The sequence below is a fragment of the Colletotrichum gloeosporioides genome (assembly GCF_011800055.1).
Source record: "Colletotrichum gloeosporioides strain Lc1 chromosome Unknown consensus_6, whole genome shotgun sequence".
In the NCBI taxonomy this organism is placed as follows: Eukaryota; Fungi; Ascomycota; class Sordariomycetes; order Glomerellales; family Glomerellaceae; genus Colletotrichum; species Colletotrichum gloeosporioides.
This window is the reverse complement of record NW_025544651.1, coordinates 620,660-634,680: the sequence shown is the minus strand read 5'-3', so window position 1 is coordinate 634,680 and position 14,021 is coordinate 620,660. Positions and strand designations below refer to the sequence as shown.

Genomic DNA, 14,021 nt, shown 5'->3' with positions numbered 1-14,021 from the left:
CCGCAGTGCCCTCGGTTCAGCAAAGAATATGTACATGATGAATCTTGGGAGAGTGACGGATAGCCTCCAATAGGGCTCCGGGACGCTACGGCGCTTAGCGTCCGCGACAGCGGTCCCTGCCGCGAGCATCCCGATGTTTCGATCGCCGAGGCCGTCGGCGGCTACTTCAAATGTGTTGGTAGCATAGAAGCCATGGCCGCATGGCATTGGACCGGCGCAGATCCCCGGTAGACCGGTCTTTTGGTCATCATCTCCTGCAATCTGAAGTTGGCACTCCTGCTCAGGTAAACATCACCTGAGCAATTACGAGCTGGCTGACGCTATTGGATACCGAGGAGCTGGTTGGGCGAGGCAATGACCTTAAAAAAGACAAAGACCAGTGCGATGTTGTTTTCTCGAACCAACGAAGAGATTTCACTCGTCGAGACCCCATAAATCGATGGTTGGTTGGCATGGGTTTCTCTTGGTTCTCTCCCGCGCGCTACGGTCGCCGTTTGGGGCCGTTGTTGATGATTGGTAGAACTGCTGCAGCATTGCCTCAAAAGGGGACAACAGCGCGTAAACCAGTGTGAAATAAGTATGCGCCCGTGGCCTATCCCCATTTCGGTTTCCTTGGCATGAATTCATGTTTGCTTCCAACGATTAACATGAGTGTTGGTGCGTTGATCATCTGCACCAACAACGAAGATTCGGGTGGGAACACAGCATCGTGAGATGAGTCCAAGGTTGAAAGAAGCCCGACTGGCGCCTAGCTAAAACCTGCGCCGCACTTCAGCAGATGCAATGGACCTTATGGCGGGCCATGAGATGTCTTCATCGCTAGAGAAGAGTCGCAGCCGCCAGCGCGCCGGCAGACGATGAAAGACCTTATCTTCAGTCGTCTGCCTGTTGGTCACGGAGCGCATCAGTAAATGTGATCCATAGACGGTGTAAGTCGGGCAGATCATGCCCGGCTTTGACCTTGTGCTTCTTCCAAAATCTTTGCTACACCAGAAGTAATCACGATCTTTACGTTAACTATACTTTTCATCCTTCTTTTAATTTATTCCATAGGCTGTTTCTCTCTTCGGCGACAAGATGGCTGAGCCATACCCTGCGGAGACGAATGCATCCGGCGAAATCACATCCTTCATCGCGCTCCCAACGGTCTTTACCCCGCCATCGAGTTGTTCAACCGTCTTCCGACTCAACGGCTTCAGTATAGTAGCCTATGACCCAGGCTTCGGAATTGATGTCGATACGAGAGTCCGTTGCGCACCGGCCGCTGTAACGACATGGTGGGAGCAAAGGCGACTCGGAGTCTACAACGGCGACGGGCACACTGCCATGAGCATCGGACCTTTGACATGCCCTTACCAATGGTCCACCGTCGCTTCGTACGTGAAAGATGAAGTCAGTACGCTGGCAATGTGCTGTCCGCCGTAAGCCACGCCGCATCCAATTCCCGAGTCCTCTCTAACCGACTTATTTAGAGACTACACCCTAACGAACACGAATGGCCATGTCGGGTCTCTTGTCGGAGACTGCCGGTCCAACGTTTTGACTGGCGCCGTCCTTACGTTTGCATCTTCTAATGTGTCAGAGGGTCGGTGGAGGATGAACACCACCACCGTAGAGTGGGAGTCTTTCATCGGGGCCATTGCTGTTGTGGGATGGAACACTCTTCCAGGGGCTACCGGCGCTCCATCCAGTTTATCTGCCACCGTAACAACCAACCTCAGCCCACCAGCAGAAACAAATACAGACGCTTCAGCGCTTCCCCGGCAAACAGCACCCACAGAGCCGACGCCAACGATACTGCCGTCCACCCCAACAGAGATCCCCACGGCAGTAACCCAAGGCATGCAGCTTAGCACGACTGTCGGTATTGGGGTCGGAGTAGGTGTCGGTGTCATTGCAATATTTCTCGTTGCGTTCTTGCTCTGGAGGAGAAGGCGACGGCAATTTCGCAATTCAGAAGAGCCCCCAGCTTTTGATGCGCGGGCACCAATACCGTACGAGCCGGACAAGTATGCGTACCAGTCGTACTATCATGAGCTTTACGGTTATCAAGATGGAAGACCAGCAGGAATGGCGGAGATGCCTGTCCCTCAGTATGTTGCGGAGCTAGATGCACGATACCCTCGAGTTATTTGATGGATTAGACGATACGATGTATGATATCTGGAATAATGGTTGATAGAACGAAGTCTGGCAAGGATCACAGGCGGCAATGGAGACAAAGCAGACAGGCTCGAGTTGAACAAAGACAAGACAATTTATTGGGATATCTTCATGCCACGGCCTACCAATTTTCTCTCTTGATCTTTTCCCCAAACAAATGAAAATTATCGACATTATCCATACGCCACTCTCTCTTTTCATGTCCGAAAACATCACCTGACGCCAATCGCTTGCAAACAACAAGCATCAATCAATCAACTCGCTTTAGACCCGGCACTCACAGGGCTGACAAGCCCGATCCTGCTCATCCGACTGAACACACTGCCGGCCTTCCTTCGAATCTTGCTCCCCTCAGCTGGCGTGCTCACGGCCGGCGTGGTCAACGTGCTCGCGCTCATAGGGCTGACGACATCCTCATTCTCCGCCTCAGCGTCGGCCTCATCATCAGTAGTGCGGCTGCTTCCTGTGGTCATGCTTTCCATACTGCTTCCATCATGCTGGACTGCAAGACTCAGCCTCGGGCGGCGGGCCAGGGTCTGGGCCGGGGCTTGTGTCTCAGGTACATCCGTCTCCAACTCTACGGGCGAAGCAGTGGTGATTGCTGCGCCGATGTTCGGCTGCGCACCGCTCGTCATCTCTGCGATAGAGTTCATGAAGGGCTGCTGCACGGCGGTCGAGCTGCGGTAGACGTCAACAGAGCTGGATGAGCTGGCGGAGGTGCTGCTCAGTCCTCGCTCCACTGTCTTGTTGGGAGTAATGGTGGTGGTCAGCCGACGCAGGCTGCGGCCCCATGCCGGATGGGCCTTGGGTGAGAAGACCTCGGATATGGTCCGTCGCTTGGCGTCACGCAGTTTTCGTGCGACAAGCTCGAACTGTTCTGCCATGGTAGGGTGCGCCATGATCTCCTCCATGGAGATGTGCAGGTTGTGTGAGCCCGGGATGCCCAGCTTCGGAAGCTCTTGCGTAAGGGCCTGGGATAGCTGCGCAGCGGGCATCATGCTTCCCCAGAGATCATAAAAGGCCGCGTTAGGGAGCTGGCTCTCTGGAACGCCAAGGGACCGCGGGTCAAGGATCTCAGTCCAGACTTTGGAGATTTTCTTCTGGATTGAGGTGCGGTGGTCGTCGGACATGCTTGCGCCAACGTTGGTTGTCTTTGGCTCCATGTCAATCTGAGGGAGAGGGATTTGTGGCGTGGCGGCACAGTAGTCGGCAGTCGAGGGGATGAGGGGATGGAGCATCGACACAGAGGTCAGGAGCTCGATGGTGGAGCAGAGAGCCTTGAGAGTCTCGTTGGCGAACAAGCTTGGAATGCGATTCTCGCAGAATGTAATCGAGATCTCTCCGCAACTGGGGTTGTCCTGGGTGGAGATAACGTGCAAATCGTACATGTCGCGGCTGATTGGTTCCACGATGTTGAACTTGCACTTGACTGTGCCCAGGTTGAAGATCGCGGCCTCCTTGGCGGCATCCTGGTGGCGGTGCTCGACAACAGTGCTGAAACGCGTCCAGTAGGGAAGCTTGGTACACTTCTCTACTACCTCGAGCCAACCCATGTTCTCGAAAGGGATGCTCATGACGCGCTGGCCATGAACGTACTTCAAGAGCTCGAGTGGGCTGCTGAGTGTCTCGGCGAAGCGGACACGGACGGGGATTGCATTGGAAACGGGACCCAAGGTGCCGGAGATATCGGAGCCGTCAGCGAGGCGGAGATGTCTGCCCTCAATGACTTCGCCGAAGAGAACATCGCCAGAGCCAGAGAGGTTGGCAAGGACCATTGCCCATGCAGACTTGACCACTGTGTCGAATGAGATACCGAGGTTGGCAAGGGACATGACGGAAACGTTTTGGGAAAGGGTCTTGATGTTGGAGCTCAGAGCAGGCGGCTTAGCGTGGGCGACGACTTGGGTCATTTTGGCACCGTCCAGAAGGGAGGTCCAATGCTCCAGGGCGCCGGCGACATGAGAGAGCTGCGCGGAACGGACGAAATCAAAGTATGTTGCCCTGCGGGGCGGACAGGACGGGGCGATGTAGATGCTCTTGAGATGTTGCAGAAGTAGAGAGATGGACGCATCATCGTACTGAGCCCCGGAAAGCCGCAAGACCAAGTTAGACTGCTTGCCGGCATCGACGAAGAGGAACTTGGTCATTGGCGTCTCAAGCGCGAAGGGCGCTGCCTGGTCCCTCTTGATCAACTTCTCAGTCATGTTGGCAACTCTCCACGTCGGAACCTCGATTCTTCTGAATTCAGGGTTAAAGGATTTGAGAGCCACCTGGTAAACTCGCCTCTCATGCGTGACGAACGCCGTTCTCAGGATGGGATGGATCTTGGCAAGGCAGATGCAGACAGCCTCGAGCTTCTTGGGATGAACGGGACCAGTGAAGCTGAAGGTGAAGTAGGTGAGACTAGAGCTTCCCTTGAGAAGACCAGTCTCGAGGAACTTGAGTTGGGTGGCGGATGCCTCCGCGACGTCGGTGATTTCCTCCCGAGATATGCCCATCTTCGGCGCGATGATGTCCTGGATGAACTGCTCCTCGAATTGCATCTCTGAGCTCGAGCCCATGGAAGATGAGGCGTTGGATGGCAGCTCAGCAATGTCGACAGTGAACTCCGCACTGATGGTGATACCCTGGCAGAGCTCGGTGAGGGTTGCGCCGCGAAGGATGTCAGGAAGTGCAATGATGAGACCCTGCTTGCGGCACTCGACCACGAGCTGGGCAGCAAGGAAGGTCTCGCCACCGAGAGAGAGGAAACTCTGGTTACCGCGGATGCAGGCTGCATCGACGCCTAGGAGAGTAGACCAGATCGACCGCATGCGCTCTTCAACCTGTGTGAGGGGGAGGGGCTTGATGCCAACCGTCTGCACATCATCGGGCGACGGGACGGTTGACAAATCCAGTAGTTGTTCTTGAGACAGCCAGCTGACCATCTTCTGGAGTTTGCGGCGGTTGACCTTTAGTGATGGGGTGACCGGAAGATGTCTGACAGGGACAAAGATGGTTGGCATCATGTGCGAGGGAAGACCGCTGCCCACCGAAGACTCGATGAGCTTCTTGGCGATGTAAGTGCGCTCGCGGGTCGTGATCGTGATTCTGGTAAGGTCCTCCGAGCCCTCAAAGAGCTTCTCGCCCAGCTCAATGAATGCTGCCAGTGCAGGCTGGGCATCACGAGTGATGATCGAGTCCACGGCGAGGTCCATCCCTTGGCCAAGGCAGCGACGGAGCTGCTGTTCAACTTGGGCGACAGGGATAATCTGACCCTTGATCTCGACATCATCACGGCCACTTGAGACGAAGTCGAGCATGCCATCGTCCATGTAGCGAACTCGGTGGCCTGTCTTGAAGTACCTCGTCTTTGGCTTCCCATCCTCAAGTGACACATCTGAGTCCTGCGGAAGGTGTGCCAGAGGCTGTCCTGGAACGAAGCGATGCGCAAGTGTCGGGCTCTCGATGATGAGCTCGCCAATGGCACCAATTGGCATGAGTCTGCGGTGGTCTTCCGGATTAACAATCCAGAACCTGCCGAGGAAGGGTCGCGCGACCCGGGTCAGATCCTGCGGCTTCGTGACCTCGAGAACCGAGATGCCGAGTGGGCAAATGTCTGGAGCACCATATGCCAGAAGGACCTTTGTCTTTTCAATCCATGGGGCGCAGGTATCCTCGTCGAGGCGTCGAGTCCTGAAGCAGACGGTTCTCAAGCTGGGAATGGCTGCCGGAGTCATCTTCCTTGCCAGGACTGGCGTCATGTAAGTCCAGTTGACGTCCATTCTGCGAGCGGCGCCGACGATATCGCTGGTCTTCTCAACGCTAGAAGGTACGCATACGCAACCGCCGTGTACGAGTGTTGAAAGCAGCTCAATCAGCGCCGTGTCGACGTTGAATGAAGACAGCTGCATGACACGGCTGTCGGCATTGAGGTTGAGTGCGCGGCCCTGTGTGACGAAAGCTGCAGAAAGAGCGGCGTGGTGGAAGATGATGCCCTTGGCCTCTCTGCCGCGGGATGAGGCAGGAGATAGAAGGATGCAAGCAGCATCGTTGGGCGCGGCCATGGGAAGAGGCGACTCAAGAGGGAAGCTGACGTTGAAGAGAGAGTCATCAACGACGATGACGCCCTCGATGATTGACTCGAGATACTTCCAATTCATGTCGGTGGCGATGAGAATCTTCGGCGAGAGCTGGCGAATGAATGTCTCGACGTTGTTTCGGTCTTCGGCATCGATAGGCACAAAGCAGCCACCAGCCCTAGATGTATGTCAGCAACATTGCAGCCCGTCAAATAGCTTGAGCGCACTTACTTCAAGACGGCAAGGATGCTGATGACTGCCCACTTGTTCTTGTCCAGGATGACTGGTACAGGTACACCGGGCCGCACACCCCATTGCACGAGATATGTGGCAAGTCGAGAAACAAGACGGCCCGTCTGCCTGTACGAGAGGTGGCCGTCCCAGGCACAAATAGCTTGAGCATCTGGCCTGAGCCTTGCTTGCTGTGAGATAAGCGCATGAACACAACCATGAGATGCCTCGGTAGCCTTGTCCGTTTCCCAATCGCTGATCAACAGCTGGGCGTAGTCTCTATCAGTGAAGAGATCAATGCTGTTGATGGAGCCGTTAGCGCTGCTTAGGATGGAGAGCACAGCACGCCCGAAGGTGTTAGTCAAGTTCTGAGCTTGAGAAGCAGTCATGACTCTGTGAGAGACACCAGTGATCATCTGCCCATTGACAAGAGTCAACGAGAAGGTGACATCGTAGTCGGGTGTGTTGAATGCCTGGACACAAGCAAGTCCCATCGGCGGTCTGGTCGAGCTGAATCTGCTCTTCAGCTCATGAGGCTCCTCCTGGTAGGACAGGCAAGTGTTGAAGAGCTTGTCTCCCTTGAGACCCAGAGCATGTTGAATCTCTGATATGCAGACATTCTGGTGTGGGCGGAAAGCAGCAGCGTCTTCCTCGACAGTTCGAAGAACCTCCACAACGGTCTTGTAGTTCTCCAGTCCGATCGCACAGGTAGTAGTGTTCTCGAATGCACCCACTGCCATGCTCAACCCCTCAGGAGCGCCATCAGCGTCCCGGCCAGCTGAGCGGTAACCGAAGCAAACCCGACTTGACCCCGTGAAGGCACGCAGAACAAGCGCCCATGCCAGCCGAACAACAGTTGCCCGACTGATGCCTTGGGTGCGGCAGAACTCATCAATCTGCACCATCGGCAGGTCGATGAAGAAGTTGGTGTGTTGCATGATGCCCTCGGTGACGGTCATCAATTGCGGGAACAAGCATGGTTGAGTCTCCTGAAGACGGCCCAGCCAGAAGTTGAGGCTGTTTTCCTGGCGCGCTGACGAGATGTACTGCAAGCACGCGACATGCGACGGGTCCAGAACTTTCATGGGTAGCTTGCTGGAATTATACATCCTCTTCAGGTCCCACATGATGTTTTGAAGGCTCAAAGCCTAAAAGAAGGTCAGCACGTGGATCGGGTGTAACGAACGGGACGAAGGTTTCTTTCTTACATCACAAAGCGCATGGCTGATATCGAGCCTCAGAAAGGTACTGGCATGGGACCTGCAGACCGACACCCGGTGGCGCGGGTTGTAAGGTGTTGCACTCATCGGCGGCAACGCATTAAGAATGGCCACCGGGTCTGTGCCCGCCTCAGCGTCGACGAAGAGCATTTCGGGCGAACATTTCCTCAGCACGACCTGGTCGAAGAGCCCGTTGTCGGAGATGCTGTCGATGAAAACCGTCCGAAGTGCCGGGTACTTGGCAACGATCTGCTGCCAGACCGAGCAGATCTGAGCCTGATCTGCGACGAGACCGTTGGGGGCGGAGAGCTCGTAGATGGCATGGTTGTGGCAGGTTTCTAGGTTCTGGGTTTGGCTGATGAGGATTTCCTGCTGGAGGGTGGTGACCGGAAAGACGTCCTCGATGTCCTTGGCGCTGGTCAGGCCGAGAGCAACCAGGCGGTCGGTGTTCAGCTTTGCCAAACCCTCGTAGGTCGTGTCCAGCATTGGCACATCAGACAAAGTCAGCTCCTGCCCGCGGTAGCGGAGCCGACCAATGGCCTCATAGAGGAGGTGTTCATAGGTTTGGATCCATTCGGTAATCTTATCTTGGTGCTTGCAGTTCTTGTTGTAAATAATCTGGACCGATGCAGCGCCTTGATCAACCATGGCTGAGACCTCGAAAAGAGCAATTCTGCTGACGTCCGGGCCGATGTCTGAAGCATCGGTTGAGAGCAGTCTACCGGGAATGGTGAGCTGCTCCAAGACGCCCTTCTCTCGTTCCAGTTGTTGGACTGAGCCAGCGTAGGTGAACATGACCTCGAATGGCCAGCCTTCGGCATTGCGGGAAGCCGCTTCAGGACCAAAGTACCTTGAAGCGAAGTAGTTCCAGCCACGGCGAATAATGGATCGCCTCGTGTCCTTCATTTTGCGCAGAACTTGGAGAAAGTCGTCGGCCATATCGACTTGAAGCGAAACCGGGCAGAGAGACGTAAACCAGCCAACTGTCTCGGTGATGTCGATGTCCTGGCTCCAGGGCTCTCGTCCGTGCTCCTGGTTCCAAACCACCGGCGCCCGGCGGTCGTGGAATGTTTGGCTGAATGAGAGCATTAATGCGGCCATGTAGATGTCCGACATGTCTGTTCTGAAGACCTGGTTGCATGCTGTGTGAAGAATGGCGGTCAATTCCGCAGTGAGAGTGAAGCTTGCCGTCGCGATGTCGTTGTAACTGTTGAGTGAGTCTTCGAGGCCCCAGTAGTTGTACTGGCCGCTCGGAAGTTGATAGGGAAGCGCCAACTGATCTGCGTTGTTGCAGATGTACTCCTCCTGGAGCTCGTTCCATCTTTGAAATGGCATTGAGCGCTCAGAGAACAAAGTGCCCTCGCGTAGAAGCTCATCGAGGTCGTGGATGATTATACGCCATGACATCATGTCCACGACGAGATGGTGAGCGAGTAGATAAACGAGCTGCTGGCCATCGTGTGTGCGGAAATGTTCGACTGCGAAGACGGGGCCAGTCTCAATGTCAATGCTGGACTGCGTCTTTGCAATGATGCCGAGAACTTCTTCCGTGGTGCTAACTGAGTGATAGCGAAATCCATACGAATCTTCCACCGTTGGTACTATCCGCTGCATCCAGCCGTCGGCAGTGGATCGAAACCGGGCGCGCAACATGGAGTGGTGACCGACTACTGTTGCGATGGCGGCGTGGACGTCCTCGAGAGTTGAGTTGTTCTTGACGCGCAGCAAGATGCTCTGATTGAAACGGTAGCCACCATTCGGGGCAAGTCGTTGTTCCAGACGGCCACCGATGCCAGTGTCAAAGTAGAGTTGCTGCATTGGCGACAACTTGAATCCTTCAAGTGACTCCTCATTCCATGCGGTCTTGTGCTGAGTTTTCCGGATCGCGAGTGCCGCTAGTTGGCCGAGCGTTGGACATTGGTGAACGTCCTCTGGTCTTACTACGATGGATGCCGTCCGACACTCAGCGACCAGCATCATGGCGGAGATGTCGTCGCCGCCGAGCTGGCTAAATGAGAAGTTCATGCCGACCTGCTTCTGTGGTATCCTGAGAACGTCGGCCACGGTCTTCTGCAGGATGCGCTCCATCTCGGTCAAAGGCTCCTGGAAGAGCTCATGAGATTCAAGGCTGGAAATTTGGTGGTACATGTCTTCGTTGATGTTCTGTATCCATGTTTGGAGCCGCCTCCGGTCGACGGAGCCCTCACCGTCGGAAGGCATCTGGTCGAGCACGATCCATGAGTTTGGTACTGAGTGAGCCCCTTCTGAGGTTTCGAGAGCCAGGCGGACTGCTGCGACCTGGCTTCCAGCAAAATGCATTTGCGACTGAGGAATGAGGCGGATACTTGAGAGGCTGGATTGGGAGACCCGACCGGATGCCAGAGTGATGAATGCCACGAGCTTTCCCTCCAGGTAGCCGGCCTTTGGCCTGATAACAGCCGCGCTCGTGACCTGGGGCGTGGACTCGATGAAGCGTTCAATGGCAACCTGTGGTGCCCTCAAGGGTGCTACTTCGGCGCTGTGGGTGGATTCGCACGATGATGTTGAGTAACCGCCGCTGCTTCGTCTGGGACTTGAGCTGAAGACATCGGAGGGAGAAGCGCTGTCTTCGTCGGACTCCTTGGACGCAGGCACAGGCACGGTCTGGCCGAAGGGGGTGATGCAGGTCTGAAGCTCCGCCAAGGTGTGACAGCGAAGAATGTCGCTCGTCCTGACTCCGAGTCCGAGGCTCATGCACCTTTTCCTTAGCTCGATGGCGGCAGGTCGATCTCCACCGAGGTCAGCGAACGAGTCGAACAGCTCGATGCTGTTCCGCGGCAAACTCAGCACGGCGGCTGTTGCTGAGAGTAGCCTGTCCTCGACGGACTCTGTGTGTAGTAATGACGACATTGTGGTGTCGATTTTGGGGAGGAATTTGGTGCTGACTGAGTCGGCCATGGTGGTGTAAGTGGTCCGAGTCGCGATCTGATCTGAAGAAGAGAAGAGAGGCTGCAGAAACAGCGTTGAGGGGGTATCTCAATAACACATAAAACACACAAACAAAGGTGGCGGCCGGGTGCGGGTGGCCGACTACACAGATCAGACGTCGGTCCTTTAAGGTGGTGGACTTTTCTTCCTGGGTGAGGGTCAAAGGTGCCGGGTGTTGTTGGTTGGACGGGACGAACAGTCGAGGGAGTGTTTGGGGGATGACGCTTTCGGGGGGCCGTTTGTTGGTACGAGGTTCTTTGAAGAACCAACGACTCTGTCACACGAGGGCAGGGGACGATATCACCGGTAGGAAGCAAGGAGAAGCAAGAGAAAGAAGACGGCGAGGGGGGAAGCGGGCGTTGATGTGGTGAAATAATGTGGAATGCGCAGCAGATGGCTACCCACCCAACCCAAACCAAGACCAGAAGAGGCTCTAATCATCCATCCTCTTTCTCACTCGAGAAAAGAGTAAGAGCATTGGGACGGAGGTTTCTTGCTTACCTAGCCATGCCAGCCAGGCAAGATGGAAAACCAGGGTAGGTACCGGGTACTGGCAGCGTAGGGCCAGGTTAGAGCTAGCAAACGACCAGGAACCGGCATGGTTGTAGATCGAGCTTCTTCTCATGGCCGCCCCATGGCCCCGGCCCCTCTGACGTGCTGGGGTCCAGCTTGTCGCTGCAGAAGGGTGGGGGAGACTGGCTTCCATTGGATGGGTGGGAGGTCTGAAGGAGTGACTAACGAGACGAAAGACTGATGGGATGGGAGGAGGAGAGAGTGCGAGTGGCAGCAACTTGCGACCGCACTACACGTAGGGTTGCTAGCTAAGCTGCTAAGGTGCTGAGGTATGGCCGCGCCACGCCATGCCATGTCACGGTCTGCCGCGGCCTGGACATGCATACCCGCGTCTTGCTGGAGATTGTCACTCGCGATTGTGGAATGGGGGCCGGGGCCCGGGGGCCGGGGGTCGCCCAGGCAGTTACTTGAGAGTGTGGAGAGCAACTTAGGCAGTGAAGAATGCCTTGCTCGTTACCACATGAACAAGTTGATACCACCTTATTTGCGGGTGCCACAGACACCCGGGAATAGCTTTGCAGCGAAAGCGAGACGGGCGACGAAGATAGGGACGAGGGACCAGGGTAAAATGTGGGATAGAAACATGAAGATCGGAGGGTGGAGCAAGGCAGAGGCACAGGCACAGGCACAAGCAGAGACACAGAGTAGAGGAGAGGCAGAAACAGACGAGAACGCGGACTGCGCCCCCTCGGCGGCCGTGGTCCGTCCTCACAAGCTCTCAACGGGCCGTCCAATACCATGCAACAGAGCAAGGGAGGCATGCACTACGCCGTAGGTCATTATTGCAGTGTCCAATGCTACAGAGCAGACGACGACGACAGCTGCGTAAGGTAGATTGGTTCTGAGCCACGCGGGCGACGATCTAGCCGTGGTGGCCCCCAGTCTTTTCCGTGTGCCCGTCAAACAAACAGAGGAAGCGCGGCACTACTGGCGAGCAGGGATGGTGCTGGACCTTCGGCTGTGAGACTGTGATGGAGGTGCAGTCTGGGTGGATAGCTGGCGCGGTCTAGGTGTAGGTGTGAGGTGACATTGGATTGCCGCGACAGTGCGTATGTCCCGTTCAGACCTCTTGATGATGCGTTTGCAGGAGGAAGAGGATTAGAAAAAGAGACAGCGAATGGCGATGGCGACAGAGTGGAAGAGCAAGTTGGGACGGAAGAGAGAGAGAGAGACAGAGAGAGGAGATGGAACAGCGGAGAAAGACACACAGGGCAGAGGCAAAATAAGATACATACAAGTTCCCAACAAGGTAATCATCATGAACATACGCCACAGATCTATCGCCATGAACCAATCAGAGTCTCTGAATGGCTTCAGTCTCATCAGCCACAGCGACAACTCGTCAACTCGACACAGTATCTGATCTCTGCAACAGCAGCCACAGCTGATAAATGCAGAGTAGCACTGCGTAGTACAGTGATCCCTCGCCATCTCGCAGGTGCCATTGGACGTGCTAAATCGATCCAACAAGCGCCGTCCCCTCACCCTCCAGCACCCACGGTGCGGCTATGTTCGTGGTGCCTTGCCTTAGCGGAAGGGGGCTGAGCTCTGAAGCTGTGCAACGCTGCAGCTGCCATAATAGAAACAGACAGACCATCCATCCATCATCATTGCCGAGCCATCCAACAGCCACTCGAGATCGCCAGTCCCTGCACACACAACTCTCCAGCATCATCCTCTTTGTGTTGCAGTCCTCTTCGACTCTTCCGCCCCGGGCAAACAGACAGTCTCCAGGAAGCACCGTCTCCCGGCGAGGGTCTTCCCGGTAGGACGGGGGCGGGCGGCGGGCTGGACAACGGCACGACAGAAGCTTCAACGCTCTTCCCGTCCCTCCAAAACCCCAAAAATGGCAGCCGAGTTTCTCATCTGCTTCTTGAGTAGTAAGCAGGCTTCATCAGCATGAACATTAACGCTTGTGTCCACGAATCCGGATCAGCTGTCCGACGCGACTGGCAGCGAAACTCAAATCTCCAACGCCGGCTCCTGCCAAGCAGAGACCACTGCGTATTCAGCTCACCGAAACCCAAAATATCGCACCCTCTCTGATACTGCATCTCCAGGGTGTCTGTCATTCACTCGCAGTGAAGCATATTATTACTCTTGCAGTGTGTTTGCCTTCCCAAGGATGTTACTTAATCACAGGTCTTTCACCTCGTTCCATCCTCGGTCTGGACTTGCAAGGGCTGAGCACCTTTTCCCCCGGGACGGTGAGATTGCGAGATATTCCGTCCCCTCCCATAAGAATTAACTCTCGTAACCACCATCTTCCTACACCTAAATAACAGACTCTACTGCGTATATGTCCACTTACCCCTCTGCGCATGCTCGGACGAAGACTCGCCTTCAAGCTTACACCGCGCAGTCAGCATCCCTCTCATGCCAATCCCTTCCACAACCAGCACCTCCCTATCAGGTCCAACCTTGTGCCCCGAGGCAATGTCCACGAAGCTCCCGACAAATTTGCATCCACCATTCCACACCTTGGGGAGTTGCTGATTTCCATGTTCTGCAGTCTCCCATTCTCCGATTCTCTCTGTCCCACCATTACGGCCCTCGGTCACGTACGCGGTGTACGCGGCCGGCAGCAACCTCTCCGCTCACCGGCCACTGGACCGCGACCCTGAGCCACCATCAGGGTCCAACATGGTTATCGTCATGATTATGTTGTTGGTCGGTTTCATCTCCCCGGTACATGAACACTTACAAAGCCCCGCCCCGCAGCGGGCAACGGTCTACAGTGATGCCCATGCCAGCGAGGTCCAACCAACGGGCCCTTGGTAATGCTTCCTTGGGGCCGAACTGATTG

General features: G+C 55.5%; 2 protein-coding genes across 2 annotated transcripts; one reads left to right on the top strand and one right to left on the bottom strand.

Moving 5' to 3' along the window:
- Positions 1-1,077: 1,077 nt before the first annotated feature.
- Positions 1,078-2,136, top strand: GCG54_00014583 (uncharacterized protein; the record flags this gene model as incomplete). Its single annotated transcript, XM_045414408.1, has 2 exons — positions 1,078-1,421; positions 1,473-2,136. 2 exons carry the CDS (start codon positions 1,078-1,080, stop codon positions 2,134-2,136), a joined length of 1,008 nt encoding a protein of 335 aa, XP_045270986.1.
- A 281-nt stretch (positions 2,137-2,417) lies between these two features.
- On the bottom strand, positions 2,418-10,612 carry GCG54_00014582 (Nonribosomal peptide synthetase 12; the record flags this gene model as incomplete). The annotated part of the gene is made up of 3 exons (XM_045414407.1): positions 2,418-6,402; positions 6,456-7,603; positions 7,664-10,612. 3 exons carry the CDS (start codon positions 10,610-10,612, stop codon positions 2,418-2,420), a joined length of 8,082 nt encoding a protein of 2,693 aa, XP_045270985.1.
- Positions 10,613-14,021: the final 3,409 nt, after the last annotated feature.